We start from the raw sequence: 14,172 nt of genomic DNA on the forward strand, positions 1-14,172 counted from the left end.
ACTTATTGTTCTTCACCACTAAAGTGCTAGGAATTAACAGCCAAATGTGATGCCTGTGCCTTTCATATCTCTACCATGTGTTTGTTTGTTTAATACCCATAAGACTACATCATTAAACCTCAAGCACTGATTTCACTAATTCAGCACGAGAGCTACATGCTACAGCAGCAAACACCTTTCCGAGTCAATCATAATTGAACAGCTGGATGTAAAATGCAATATTATTTTTAGGCTCGTCTCTAACTTTGACTTCAAACCACAAGCCCTGTTTTCCTCCCAAACAAAATACCTTCCTATCTTTGTAATGCATCCCCTAAATATAGCGGGAGCACACGGGCGGCACGTGATGCACTTTATCCACCTTATCAGTTCCTTCCAATTAGCGACCCTACAACTGCCAACATTGCTGCACTGCTCCTGTCTTAGTGAAACATAACGCGGGTTGTTTGTTTTCCTTTAGGAAGTATTACTTAAGAGAGCAGCAGACCTTGTTGAAGCCCTATATGGGATGCCCCATAACAACCAGGTAGGTCAGCAGCGCGCTCTTTGTTCCCACGCCGACACGTGTAGATCAATACCTGCTCTGTGCAGGGCTGGCAGAGCATCAGCACGTTGCCTTTGTACACAGCCAGGCTTTGCCAGCCACCTTGAGGGCAGTGTGATGTGATGCAATGCTCCGAGGGAAGCGCTTCATCTTCCCCTTCTCCTCTCGCTGCTCGTTTGCCTATCAGAAATGACAATTATGTGCGAGGTGCCAAAAGCATAAGCAAGCATTAAGGCAAGAGAATAACCTTGAACTGGGGCCAAAATATACAGTGACTAATGGGAAGTCCTAAAGAAATCTGCTCAGCCGAGTGGATCAGCTGTACTGTATTTTGCAAACTGCTGAAAATACAACTCCTGCCTTGGGCGCATAAAACCCCTGTGACGATTTTCACCTGGCTTCCAGTGCTAAACTGGAGTTTTATGTTAATTTCTTCATTTCTTTATATTTACTGTGTTGAGGAGCAATTGGGCATGGGAAGGAAAAACAGGAGGTGTGGTTGGAACAAGCAGCAAACCCCCCACCCTCGCTATAATTTTTGCGCTATTGCGACTTTGGAGCATTTGCACAAATCTGAGTTGTCAGTGCTTGTTCCGTGTCTCCCTAGGAAATAATCCTGAAACGAGCAGCTGACATTGCTGAGGCGTTGTACAGCGTGCCCCGCAACCACAACCAGATCCCCACTCTAGCCAACACTCCCGCCCACACCGGCATGATGGGCGTGAACTCCTTCAGCAGCCAGCTCGCCGTCAATGTCTCCGAAACATCGCAAGCCAACGACCAAGGTAGGTGGGGTTTCAAGGGTTAATCCTACACCTTGTTGGCTGCTTTTGGCCCGTTCGTGCGAGCTGATGTCACCGCCGTGTCCTCCCTCTCTCTGTCCCCCTGGCCGTGTGTCTGAGCGCGGAATGAAATGCCGTCTTTAACTTTTCTCGTAATATTTAATTCTCCCTGTTCTTTCGTTTACTGTTATCATAAAGCATCTCCGGTGGGGGAAAAAAAAATACAATTGGCAAAGTGTAGAAAGCTCTTTGTTATTCGCAGTAAATATACAGTGTGTATGGTTGGTTTATAAAATAATTATGTCTCTGTACCTCCACCTGGTTTTGGAATATTTACACAGATAAATCTAATTTGATGTCTGTGATTTTAAAATACTTTGTTTGTAGGCATGTGTGACATATATGTTACTAATAAAAGTAATAGTTGATTTAATTTACCTGTTGTAATTGAAAATGCATGTAGCATATTGCATTTAAAATTAATTTTGATACTAATGAAAGGAGGGAAACAGGATTATTAGATATGTTCAAACGCATTTTTTTTTGCTTGCAACGTAATTATTAAATTGATTGCTCAGATAGGAACAAATTGTTGTTTAAAATCCTGATTCCGCTATGTTTCCTCTTCTAAAAAGATTGTCTTTTAATGCGTTTCCAAGCTAATAAGCCTTATAAAATTCTGTACTTGCTCTTGAATTAGTTTTCACTGATGGCTACACCTTACGAAAGCTTGTTGTTAGCATAAAAAATATCAATCACAAAATGAAGACCCCAAAACAGCCTTTTAAAGTAAATCACCGCAACAAAAAAGTTTTTCTTGTCAGCTCTGGCATTTGAAGGTGCGGAGAGGCTGAAAGTTCACGCAGTGTGTTGGTACAAAGCGGGACTCGAGCCTGTTGATAATTGCTCCTAAAGACAAACGTGAAGGCACCTGACACAGCTGGATCGAAGAGAGCTTTTGTTGGCTGTCTGTGCTAAGAGGAGAGACAACATAGAGTGCTCGCGGATGATTTAAGTAGGGTTGGCGTGATAAGGTTATCTCAAGCTGCAAGAGTTGATAGGGCAGTGAGAGACAACTCAGAGCAAAGCTGTGCAATCAATTAAAACTGTGTAATATATGCTGCATGAGGAAACCCCCCAGCCCTAAGTCTATCTTATAAAATAACATTATTTTTTTGGGGTGGGGGGGTTTCTAACACAGTAGGTTACAGTCGCAACACAAGCAGTGTTTCCCCGCGAGGATATGTTCCCAGCAGTACTCCTCAGCAGTCCAATTACAACACAGTCAGCAATAGCATGAATGGATATGGCAATGCCGGCATGCCCAATCTAGGTGTACCAGGTTCCCCTGGATTTCTTAATGGCTCCTCAGCTAACTCTCCTTATGGCAGTAAGTGTCTATTTTTGGTAACACATCATCATATAGATTCATATTTACTACAAAATCAACTCCTTGCATTGTTTTGATTTCCTCTATTGTCAGCTACTGGATAAAAGGAGGGGTGACTCTGGAGGCTGGACGTAAAAATGAAAATAATAAATTGATCTGTTTGTGCCAGAATACAATCTCAGATAGAGAAAAAAAAAAAAAAAAAGAACGAACGAAACAAAACGAAACAAAAAAAAACCAAAATAAAAATTGGACTGCGCAATTCGTAACAAAAGTCCAACACAAAAGAGTTTGCCTGTTATCCAGAGAGTGGCCAAGCCAAGGCATTTCATTTTTATTTTTTTATATATATTTTTTTTATATATATATATATCTCTATATATATTTTAAGAGGCAAGGCCCTATCACTCTCTTTTTCCGTGTTTGCCGTGAAAACCTCAATCTGAGTCCTGATTATTTTTGCTTTATTGCAGTAGTGCCGTCAAGCCCTACCATGGCAGCCTCTTCGGTCACCCTCCCTTCAAACTGTAGCAGTACACACGGCATTTTCTCATTCTCACCTGCCAATGTCATCTCTGCAGTGAAACAAAAGAGCGCCTTCGCTCCTGTTGTCAGGCCCCAAGCCTCTCCTCCACCATCTTGCACCAGTGCAAATGGAAATGGACTTCAAGGTGAGCCCGATCTCTCTCAATTTTCTCTCTGCTGCTTTTTTTTTTTTTTTTTTTTTTTTTTTTGTGCTTTTTTTTTTTCTCGGGGAGAAAGGTACCTGGCTGGATTTTTCAGTGCTCTTGTAGCGATGCAAAAAACAGGGGGAGAAATAGGGTAGAGTGAATGGTCTGCTGAGATTTTGAGGTTTGTAGTTCATTTTTGATGCTTGCATTAGAGCAAACACCAGTTGTTTTTCTGGCATTTTCCCTTAGGAGTCCGTGCCTTAAATTTTAAGGGAAGACTGTATCCCGGAATGCCTCTTGGAGGGTTTGTGTACTCCTGGTGTTTTTATGTTTTCTGAACACATTTCTGTGGATGTTTAAACCCAGCAGTGTTCTGGCAGGACACGGTGTGATTTCCTCACTTTATATAGGGTGCAGTAGTGATTTTAAATATGTCAAGTTAATATAAGTCAGGTTAAGCCCTTACTCAGTGGACTGAGCTTTCCTGGACTAGGCAGCCCTGTATGCAGTGGTTTGCATGCTCTGGTGGTGCCAGCTCTTACTGTGGTGTTAGAGTGGTTACATCCCTAAATGAACTAAATATTTTAATTTGGGCAGGAAATTTTAATATTTAGTAATTTTTATTTTAAATTCATAATCCATGTGATTTCATGTGGGTAATGCAAGAAACAACTGATAAATCAGTGGCAGAATGTCCATGGCCACCTGCAGGGTGTGGGGTAGGAGGAATTATGGCACAATGTCCACAAAGAAGTGACCCTAAAAAGGAACACTCATGGCCAATTTTGCCATTTTTAGGGGGTATTTTGACATGCATATAGGTGCATTAGAATCACTGGGAAGGTTTGTTTGCCTCTGCTGGAATCTCAGTGCACAGTGCAGTGAATTGAGGCACTTCAGATCCCATTGAAACCAGGAAGGGTTGAGGACAGTCTCATCCCAAGGTCGTCACTCCTCTTGACTTCTCAGCTAAGCAGCAGCAGCAGCACAGGATTATTTATCCTTTATATCACCATGACACCCCTAATCCAACCAGCACTCACAGGCAAACAGATGAGGGGGATTTTAATTTGCCAAACCAATCCTGGACACCAGCATTTTGTGGGGTGCTGAAGGCATTTTGGACCCAATCCCATAAAGATGTCTGTCCACCCCAAATCCATTGCAGGATCTCAAAATGAATCTTCCTATAGCTTGCTCTTAACTTCTTGGCCCAAAAAAGCCCTCTGAGACCTTGTTATGCACTCAGGTCAACAAAGAGCTGAGAATCCAGATGCACAAACTCACTGTAGCATGATGCTAAAGGAAAGGATAATTAAATTAACAGTTTTTTGTGTATTTCTTTAGTGGAAGCTTCACTGTGTTACTACTGTAAGTAGAAAACTATATCCATATTCTTAGAAAAGATAATCCATTCATAAAATAATTCAGTGTCCTACTTTCCTCTTTTTGTTAGAAGGCACTGATATAAAAAGTAAATACTGAAATAAAATAATGGAAAAAAAAGGAAAAATGAGATAGTAAAATAAATAATAAAAAATAAACAAAAATAAAATAAATATATAATATAAATGTGGTAACATATGGCTTAAATGTGAGGCAGGAAGATCAACGAATTGATTTTGATTTACTTTGATAAACGCAATTATTTAAAGATCTAAATTAAAATGATCCAATTTTTTGCCATTTCAGTATGTGAGTAAGGGTCTTTCTGTCATATACTTGAGGTTTTAGGTACTTAAAATCTCTAGATTACCTCAAAGTGGGGTTTTAAGGACAACTGGGAGGGCTGAATAAGCCCCCAATGTCCCTTAGTACCTCCCCAGGCCCCCAGTAATTGCACATCTCCATCCTCAGGTACAAAATGCTTTTTGTGTAAAGCTCAGAAGATGACTTGGAATCAGCCAGTAGTGATTTGTTAAATAGGTCATGAATTCAGCTATTAAGCTGAGCCCAACCTTGCTTTGCACTAAGCTTTTTCCGTGCCCAGAGAGCCCAGTGAAGACCTAAACATGCCTTCAATCCCTGATTTTTGGATGCTGCAATCCATGTGTTGAAATTAAATAGATTATACCACCGATAAATAAATAATTAATTAAATAAAAATGGCCAACTTTCCTCTGTCAGCTGAACCTGAGTCATTTTGTGTTGGGCAGAATGACCCAGAGAAACAGGCAGAATGTCCTTCCGGCCTAGTACCTAGAGCAGCGACTTCCAGGGTTGTGGCAAAATTTTTGCATAATTTATGCAAAGTAGGCAGCACCCCAAGGCGATGCTCAGTGTTGTGGGAGTTAGGGAACTGACATGGAATCACAGAATCCTGGAATGGTTTGGGTTGGACGGGACCTTGGAGATCACTGAGCTCCAGCTTTGGGCAGGGACAACTTCCACTGTCCCAGGCTGCTCCAAGGCCTGTCCAGCCTGGCTTGGACACTCCCAGGGATGGGGCAGCCACAGCTTTGCCTGTGCCAGGGCCTCAGCACCACCTCACCTCCCCACCCAGGAGTCTCTGTGAGCTCCTTCACCATCCCAGCAGAGTCACCTTCCCTTCTTCCACCTTGATTCTTTGAGTCAGTTCAGACTGAGCTCACAACAGGCCTCAAATTCACCCATTCATCCTCACATCTGTGCCTTGGCCTGAGCTGCAGCCAGGGCTGAGGGGCAGGACCGGGATGGGTTTGTCAGCTCCTTCCTTCATGAGGCATCGCCAAGAAAAACCACCAACACTGCTGTGTGGGTACTTATCTACACTGCATTTGATACATAGAGTTCATTAGGGAGCTACTGCTTCTTCCTTCCTATTTTCTCAGTCATTTGTTGTCAGGGAACTCTTTTTAAAGTTTAATTAGTTGCTTTCTGGACTCTGTACAATCACCTTGAGAGCTTTCTGATCAGCACATTTTCTACATTAAGTTAAAATATGGAATTTGAGAGCTGCGGTCCAACGCAGCTGAGGTTTTTTTTGGTGATCTTCATGTACAGAGTCTCATTTTAGGGCAGGGTGTGAAGGAGCTGAGGAGATGTCACTGTTAGGAATGGCCACATTCAGGCAAGCCAAGGGGCAGGAAGAGCTCACTGGTGGTGCATAAGAGGCAAATCTTGCAGTTTATGGATAAGCAGGGCCTTGGATAAGAATGGATGAGAATTCAGACAAGGATGGTCCTTCTGCAGGGATTTGGGGGTTAATTGACCCTCCCTGATGGGTAAACCACTGTAGGGTATCTCTGTGTGGGAAAAATGCTGCTTGTGGTGCATCTAAGTTGGTGAGAGCAGCAGAATTAAGCAGTTCCAGCTGGACCTCAGGGGAGTTGTTTTGTCCCCTAACAAAGGGTTAAACAGAAGATGAGCTGCCCTGATTTCTGGCTTGTGCTGATGTAACCCTGAGCATCAGGACCACCCAAGCCCACCACACCAGCAGCAAGATCTTGCTGCCTGTGAGCACAACCCCAAGACCGCTCTGTGCTGTAGGACCTGCTGCCCAAGAGTGAGCATGGAGCCAGCTGGAGGTGTCTTTTTTGGTAAAGAGATCCAAGACAATTTCCAGTGGAAGTTGTCCTTGCTCATGGCAGGGGTTTGGAACAAGATGGTCCCTAAGATCCCTTCCAACCCCAGCCATTCTGGAATTTGATGATTCAAAGATGAAGGCAGAAGTTAGGAGTGAAAAAGGCAATCTGGGAGATCTCAGAGAGGTCGGGCTGGGGGCAATGCCAGCCAGGGCTCCCCTTTGCTGCCCCCATACCAGCTGCATGGCCATGGTCAGCCTAAAGGAGGGCCAGCACTCAGGAGCTGCAGCTCTTGAAGGAGAACTGTCCCCTTGCTGTCCCCAGGGCCTGACTCACTGCTGTGAGTAATCCCACAGAAAAGGGCTTTTGGGCCTTATCCAAAAAGCCACAATCTTGTTGACTCTGCGTGACCTCCACAGTCTATGATCAGAAAGTCAAGTACTCACACAAATTTTTTAAGAGCAGAATGCTGCCATGTGTGTTCCTTAGGGCAGAGAGGCTTTTCCTGTTTAAAACAATGAACATTAAAGGTAGAAAAGAAAATTTTTAGTGAGAGACTACTGGCTGGCTGCAAAGTTGGAAGCACAATATATGTTCAAAATTTGGTTTTCAATCGTAATTTGCTTTCTATAGATTGTGAAAGATATTGCTCTCTGATTATAGGACTATAATGCACAGCAAAAGGCTCTCTATATTCTTTTAAAATTGCATCCTGCTTAATTTTCTGGTCTTCCTCCAGACGAAAGTATTAAAATTATTATTAAAAAACTCACCAGCTCATTTTTCTTTAAGAAGGCGTTTGGTATCAATTTGCACAGCAGGAAGCTCAGTGCAGAAATTCACAATTGTCAAAGATTGCTACTAAAATAAATTGTGAAATGCACATCTGGAGCACCAGCCTTGCACCCCCTCTCAGACTGTGCCACAAAGAGATCTCAGCAAAAATGGTTAAATTAAAGAACTGAGATGTTTTTTCTTTCCTCCGGAAAAGTATGACAGCAGATATTCTGTTCTCAGACAGTAGAATCATAGCATGGTTTGGGTTGGAAGGGACCTTAAAGCCCATCCTGTCCCACCTTCTGCCATGGGCAGGGACACCTTCCACTGTCCTAAACTGCTCCAAGCCCTGTCCAGCCTGGCCTTGGACACTGCCAGGTGTGGAGCAGCTGATGCTTGAATTGCAGCACGAGGCACTTGAGGACACGGTTTAGTGATGACAACAACAGCGCTGGCTGATGTTGGCCTTGGCCTCAAAGGTCTTTTCCAACCCGAATGATTCTGTGATTCCATGGCAGCTGTTCCTTGAAGTGATCTCCTGCACCCCCAGATAACCAGAGTGGCATGGTGACAGATCTGCTGCTGAATCCCACAGGAGAAGCCAAACTGAGTGACGGTTTGGCAGCTCCAAACTCAGGGTGAGGTCACCAGCTGGCCTGGCCTGATGAGGGGTGGAACAGAGGACATCCAGTGAAGTTTGGGATTTTTTTTTTGAGGGTGGTCAGGCCTTGGCAGGGGCTGCCCAGGGAGCTTTGGAGTCCCCATCCCTGCAGGAGTCCAAAGAATTTGCTGGAGGTGACATTCTGTGTCACCTGTGAGGTGGGGATTGGGCACAGATTGGACTTGGTGATCTTTGAGACCTTTGCCAACCTAAATGATTCTGTGATTCTCTGAAAACATGATAAGGAAACTGAATATTTTGTGCAGAAAGGCTCTCTGCCAATATAACCACTGTTCTCCAGTTAAATTTTGTAACTTAAGTTGCTGATTAGGTTTAAAAAATTCATTATGAAGAATGTTGCAAAATTATAACTTCAGTTTTGATTTTGATATTTTGGATACGTTTAATTGGGGAGAAAAACGGCAGAGTTGGAAGATTTTATCCTGTTTCATGAATATCACCTAAGCTGTGTTTTAGGGAGGTTTAGCTCCATCCAAATCCACAAAAGGCTCTGGCAGGACCAGGGGCTGCTCTGGGCTGTTGGAGCAGTGCTGGTTTTGGTGGTGTTACCTATGAAATGTGTACAGACCCAGCTCTTCCAAACCATAAAGCTGCAACGGCGAATCTGAAATAAATTAATATTGTTGAAATTAATGAACTGAGAAATTGAAGTTCACATCGCTACACGAACAAATTTATTAATATCTGTTGTACATAAATTAATGAGAAATATCATTACGGCAAAAATTAAACAACACTAAAATTAAAGGCTGTCTGAGCTGTGCTTCTACCAAAGAGTTAACTAGGAAAAAACAGTGGTTGTTGGCATCTCAGTCTTTTTCTATTAAGAAACTCCAGGATATGACTGGTCAGGGGTATTAATATCATGTCTTTTTATGGTGTTTGAGCTCTAGGGTTGGGAGAGGGTTTAGAGCTCTTGGTTTTGGTTTTGGAGAGTCCTTGGCTTGCTCAGTCCTGCTTTTATTGCCAAGTAGAATAGCAGAAAATGAAGTTTTTCTGCCCAGGCCATGAAGAGGTGATTGTTGGGGATGCCCCCAAGGGATGGGGGCTCAGCCAGAGGAGTTGCCATGAGCCTGGAGAGAATTGAGCCTGGGATGTTCTGCCCTCAGAGCTCCTTTCTCGAGGAGAGGCTGCGTGGGGTGATTTGCATGGAGGAGCATCCGTGGTCCTTGCTCTGGGGATGCTCTGCATCCTCCCTCCCTGTCCTGTGTGGCTCTGAGCCCAGCGTGCCAATAACAGCTCCTTTTCTTCTCTTTTTTCTTTTAGCCATGTCCGGGCTTGTAGTCCCGCCAATGTAAAGTCACTTTTGTTTACCTACCGTAGCACCGAGCTGCAGAGGATGGGCTTAGGGGACAAGTTTAGTATATTAAGACATGCTGATGGAAGCAGTACCTTCACGCGGAATCAGCAACAAAATCGAAAATGCTACAGGAAAAAAATTAAAAAAAAAACCCACAAAAAAAACCCCCACAAAAAAGGAAAAAAAAAAGACTTTGTTTAAAGATTTTATTTAAACTATTAAGAATCTACATGCAAAACAACCTACTTCTTCATGAACAATTCCATTTTATTGACTGAATTTTTCTCATATTTTCACATTTCTCAGTCCTGGAGAATAAGGAAAAAGCGACGCCTATTTTGTATAAAGTTTCTGATTACGTCTTGGCTATGTCTAGTACTTGCTATGTGTTGGGAGAAACTTTGTGGATGCACCATTTTGATTATCATGAAACACTGATGAAAAATGCCTCCGAACATTTTTCTGTACTCATAACTAGATTCACAATGGTTGTGTATCTCTATAATGTGAAATATTTTTTTGTGGTGGAAAAAAAAAAAAAGGGGGCCAAGGAGGTTATGAGCCATCAAACTGGAAAAAAAAAAGAATAAAAAAAAATAGGATGAATATATGATTAGAAAAAAAAAACCACACAAAAAACCGGGGCGTGGGGGCGGGCACGGGGGGGTTTATCGTTGCTTAACTTCATCTTAATGAAATGGAACTTTGTAACTTATTGTAGTTAGAAATTGTAACTTTGATATTGAATTCTCTTGCCTTCAACAAGCACACTGACAGAGAAAAAAAAAAAAGAAATTGCTACTGTCTGTTGGTTTAAAAAAATGAAAAAAATATACTTCCACTGCTAGAGCTTCCTGTTAAGCAAGTGTGATCTGCAACATTTTTTCAACTTTTGCTAGCACTGTATACTATTGCATTTTAGGCTACTGTGAAGTCTATGTTTCTTGTACCAGAAAATTGTCCTTTTGACTTCTAGATCCTTCTTCCCTAATGTGTTTTGTATGTGGTTATAAAATTGTAGACTTTTGTGATTTTGCCAAAGTTGTAGCTAAATATTTATACACTTGTCTTGAATTTTTTTCAGATCCACTTAAATATTTAGACAAAAAAAAAGCAGATTTTATTCCTTATGACCGCTATAAGGAATAAAATAGTCTTATCCATTGCAACACTTTCTTTCACATAAACACTTGCAGTCACTAAGGGAATTTATTTTGTAACATATCAACTATAAATATTGTATTTATCTTTGAAATTTTGTATATTGCTTTTCATCATTTTTTTTATGTTCTTGTATGTATTGGTTTTTGTCCTGGCCTGGTATCGTGATGCTGAAAATAGCATTAAGCCAAGAACTGTTGCCTTCATGTTTTTCTTTTAAATAAATCAGTGTCTGTGCATTTCATTTGTACTTCATAAGGTTGCTATTGTTTAGCCTTTCCATCCTTTCTTTTTTTAATTTTTTTTTCAAAAATTCAAATTCATTGTTTATTTTTATATTATTTTTAAGTTATCAGAACAAATAATTTTGAAAGAAGAAGTCGTTTGTTGTATAGTCAAATCAAAATTGTGCCACATGGCTGTAATGAATACTAGTAGAATATGTGCATGTGATACAGCCACAGAAAAGATGAATCTATTTTGTGGTTGCATTTTTTTTCTTTTCTGTTTGTTTATTTTCTTTATTTTTTAATTTTATTTTTAATTTTTTTTTTTTTAAGATTGTAAAAAGTCATTTTTTAGCTGCCACCCATGACTTTGCCACATAGCTGAACTGTGTTTACTGGAAAAATTCAGAGGCCTAAAGTTTAAAAATAAATTCACTTCTGATGTTTTAATTAAAATGTTTGCCACATGAACTTCTCTGATGCCTTAAAAGTGAACTTCTTTGAAGAACTTTTGTGCTGTTTTATCACAGGCTTACACCACAATTGTTAATCACGACTTCATTTGGATGATTTCTGGTGTAAAAACTAAGGGGGAAAAAAAAGCACAATCCCGGTGTACAATTCTGCCACTCCTTTACGTGTCGATTTTCTGCTGCACTCTGCATTCTCCCAAACCCTGCTCTGCTCAAAACCGGGGAAGGTTCCACGGGAAATCAGGATCACACCGAATTTTTAATATCTGGGAGTTGTTTATTTAGGTTTCTTGGGGTTTTTTTTAGGGAACTTTTTGTAATCAACCCGTAGCCGACGGTACTTTTTAAACTGGAATGACCTCCGTTGTATTCCGTGGCTCTCAGTGCCAAATCCAGCCAGAGAAAACGTGGAGTTGTTTTTATTTTTACTTTGCACTAAATCCTTTGCCAGCGCAGCACTGCAAAACACGTTGCAAACTGCAGCAGAATTCACCTTTTAACCAAAAAAGGAGGGATCATTTTGTTAATTATTATTAATTTTTTTTATTATTATTATTTTTGTATTTTTTTTTCTTCTTTTTGGGCAAAAAATAAATGCACATTTTAGTCAAGCTTTTCTGGAAGGTTTAGAAGAAGGGTTCAGCGTAGCACAGCTCTGTGAGCATGGCCAAGGTGGGAAAGCCTGAGAAGTCACTTTGGAACTGAATTGCCTCCGTTATATTTTGTCTAAGTAAGGTTTTGCTCTAAAAAAAATTAAAAAAGAGGTCACGTGTACATGTTAAGAAAGTCTGCAAGTTCCTTCATAAATGCAATCTGTTTGTGTTTTAGATTAATTAGTCAATGCACTCATTGCTTCATTGTCTCCAGACGGAAAGCTTCACTAAATGGTAGATTTTACTGTTAAAAACCCTACAATAAGATTGTTTTATCTGTACATTTTTTCATATATTTAACTGTATAAAAAAATGTTCATTTTACACAATATTTAATTAAAGTATTTCTTGTCTGTGAATTTCATTTTTAGTAATTTTATCTGGTTTGATTATTAAAAAAAGTGACTAAACACTAAACGAAATAACGCAACACTGGGGGTTTCATTTCTAAATATCGGAATTTTTATTCCTTTGTTATGAAAAATCCCAAACCCTTGACGTGGTCTTTCCAGTTCCCTGGGAGGAGGATGAGGAAGGAGATCTCTGCTCTGCAGTGGCAATCACTTGTTGCTCTGCCTCGGTGAAGTATTTATCCAAAACTGCTCACTTTTTCTGAAGATAACAGCAGAATATCTCTTTTTCTTATTTAACCAAAACGGTGCGCTTCAGACAGGCTTTTTGTAAAGCAAAGGTAACAATAGATTTTTTTTTTCCTTTTACTATTTTAATATCATATTGTAAAAGTCTGTAAACAGGAAAAGTTATTTTAAACAAAGCACAACCCAAATTTTCCATGTGGTGGTTTGACACTGAAGGTCGACGTGCTCGTCTCTCAACTGCTGAGAAGGAAGCAAATTCTTTTGCTAATTATAATACTGAGCACAAATATTTCATCCTCTGGGCCATAATATGTGCAATGCACATATAATGGGTGCAAAAATATATTTATAACGAGGTGGGCACATGCAGCCTCGGAGCTGGAGAGAGCTGCAAAGCTTTGCCTGATGTACAGGTCTGAGTTCCCCATCCCAGACACCAAATGTGCTCCTGTATCCTTGTGTGTGAGCAGCACCACCAAAAAAAGGGCATTTCCACAGGAGCCTGGGTCTGGCAGAGGAATGTAAGTGCCTGTGGTGGTGAAATGGGGAGTTTGTTCTGGAGTTTGATCTGGTCATTAATCAGAGGGCTGCTGACAACTTTGAGAGGGCACTGAGAGACTCGGAGCTCCAAAGTGAAGGGATGGAGTGGTGTGTGTGGATCCAGTGCCAAAGGACACACTGCGTGTCCCAGCCCCTCCTCAGCTGCCCGTGGCTCAGGGATGGAGTGGGGAGAAGGCAAAACTCAGTCACTGCTGTCACAACCTACAGGAAAACCAGGATTTTTAACCATGCTTCCTTTCTTCTCCAGCATTTCCATAGTTTTCATGTCAGATGAAAACTGATTTGATAAAAAAAAGGTGTTAAATCTTCAGAACACTTTGGATTATTTTTATTATTTATTTTTATTATTATTATTATTATGCATTGAAAACTGTTCCACTCTGAGTGCGTGTCTGTGTATCGTGTTTAAAAGGCGGCATAATCAGATGCATCCCACTAAAAAATAAGCTGGTTTTTAGGGATGAAAGTCTGCACGATGCCTACTGGCACTTTTCCTTTTAGTTTTATTTCAAAGGTTTGAATAATGAGCATCTAAATGGTTCCTCTAACTTTCAATGCAAGGAAAACACAAAAGGAGAAAACCCACATATGACAATTCCTAGAGCAATCCGCCACCTACGACACATCTGGGTAAGAGCCCTGCTGAGGAAATATGTTGTGTCAGCCCACAGTGAGTTTAGACACAGGAAGATGATAAAAATTCCTTAATCAAAACGAAGGAATAAGAGTCTCTAAAAGTACATGCCAATTATTGCAGAGCAGCTTTTAAAAGTCTTTCAAGCTTTTAAAGATTATTCAAAGCACTTGAAATAGGCTTCAATCTAATGCCTCATTTCATTGCATTAAACA

At 40.9% G+C, this 14,172-nt stretch overlaps 1 protein-coding gene across 10 annotated transcripts in view; it reads left to right on the top strand.

The window, feature by feature from the left end:
* The window catches only part of EBF3 (EBF transcription factor 3), a 122,934-nt gene extending 110,413 nt beyond the window's left edge, over positions 1-12,521 (top strand). For 3 of the 10 annotated variants that reach the window (XM_064716697.1, XM_064716700.1, XM_064716701.1), the window contains exons 12-16: positions 461-526; positions 1,152-1,329; positions 2,531-2,716; positions 3,190-3,387; positions 9,616-10,069. In XM_064716697.1, coding sequence (XP_064572767.1) covers positions 461-526; positions 1,152-1,329; positions 2,531-2,716; positions 3,190-3,387; positions 9,616-9,647 — 660 coding nt within the window. In that variant the 3' untranslated portion in view covers positions 9,648-10,069. Of the gene's footprint in view, positions 1-460; positions 527-1,151; positions 1,330-2,527; positions 2,717-3,189; positions 3,388-9,615 lie in introns of all 10 variants that reach the window. The other 7 variants (XM_064716702.1, XM_064716703.1, XM_064716705.1 and 4 more) reach the window with 3 other exon arrangements.
* Positions 12,522-14,172: the final 1,651 nt, after the last annotated feature.

This window comes from Zonotrichia leucophrys, chromosome 6 (genome assembly GCF_028769735.1).
Source record: "Zonotrichia leucophrys gambelii isolate GWCS_2022_RI chromosome 6, RI_Zleu_2.0, whole genome shotgun sequence".
Classification (NCBI taxonomy): Eukaryota; Metazoa; Chordata; class Aves; order Passeriformes; family Passerellidae; genus Zonotrichia; species Zonotrichia leucophrys.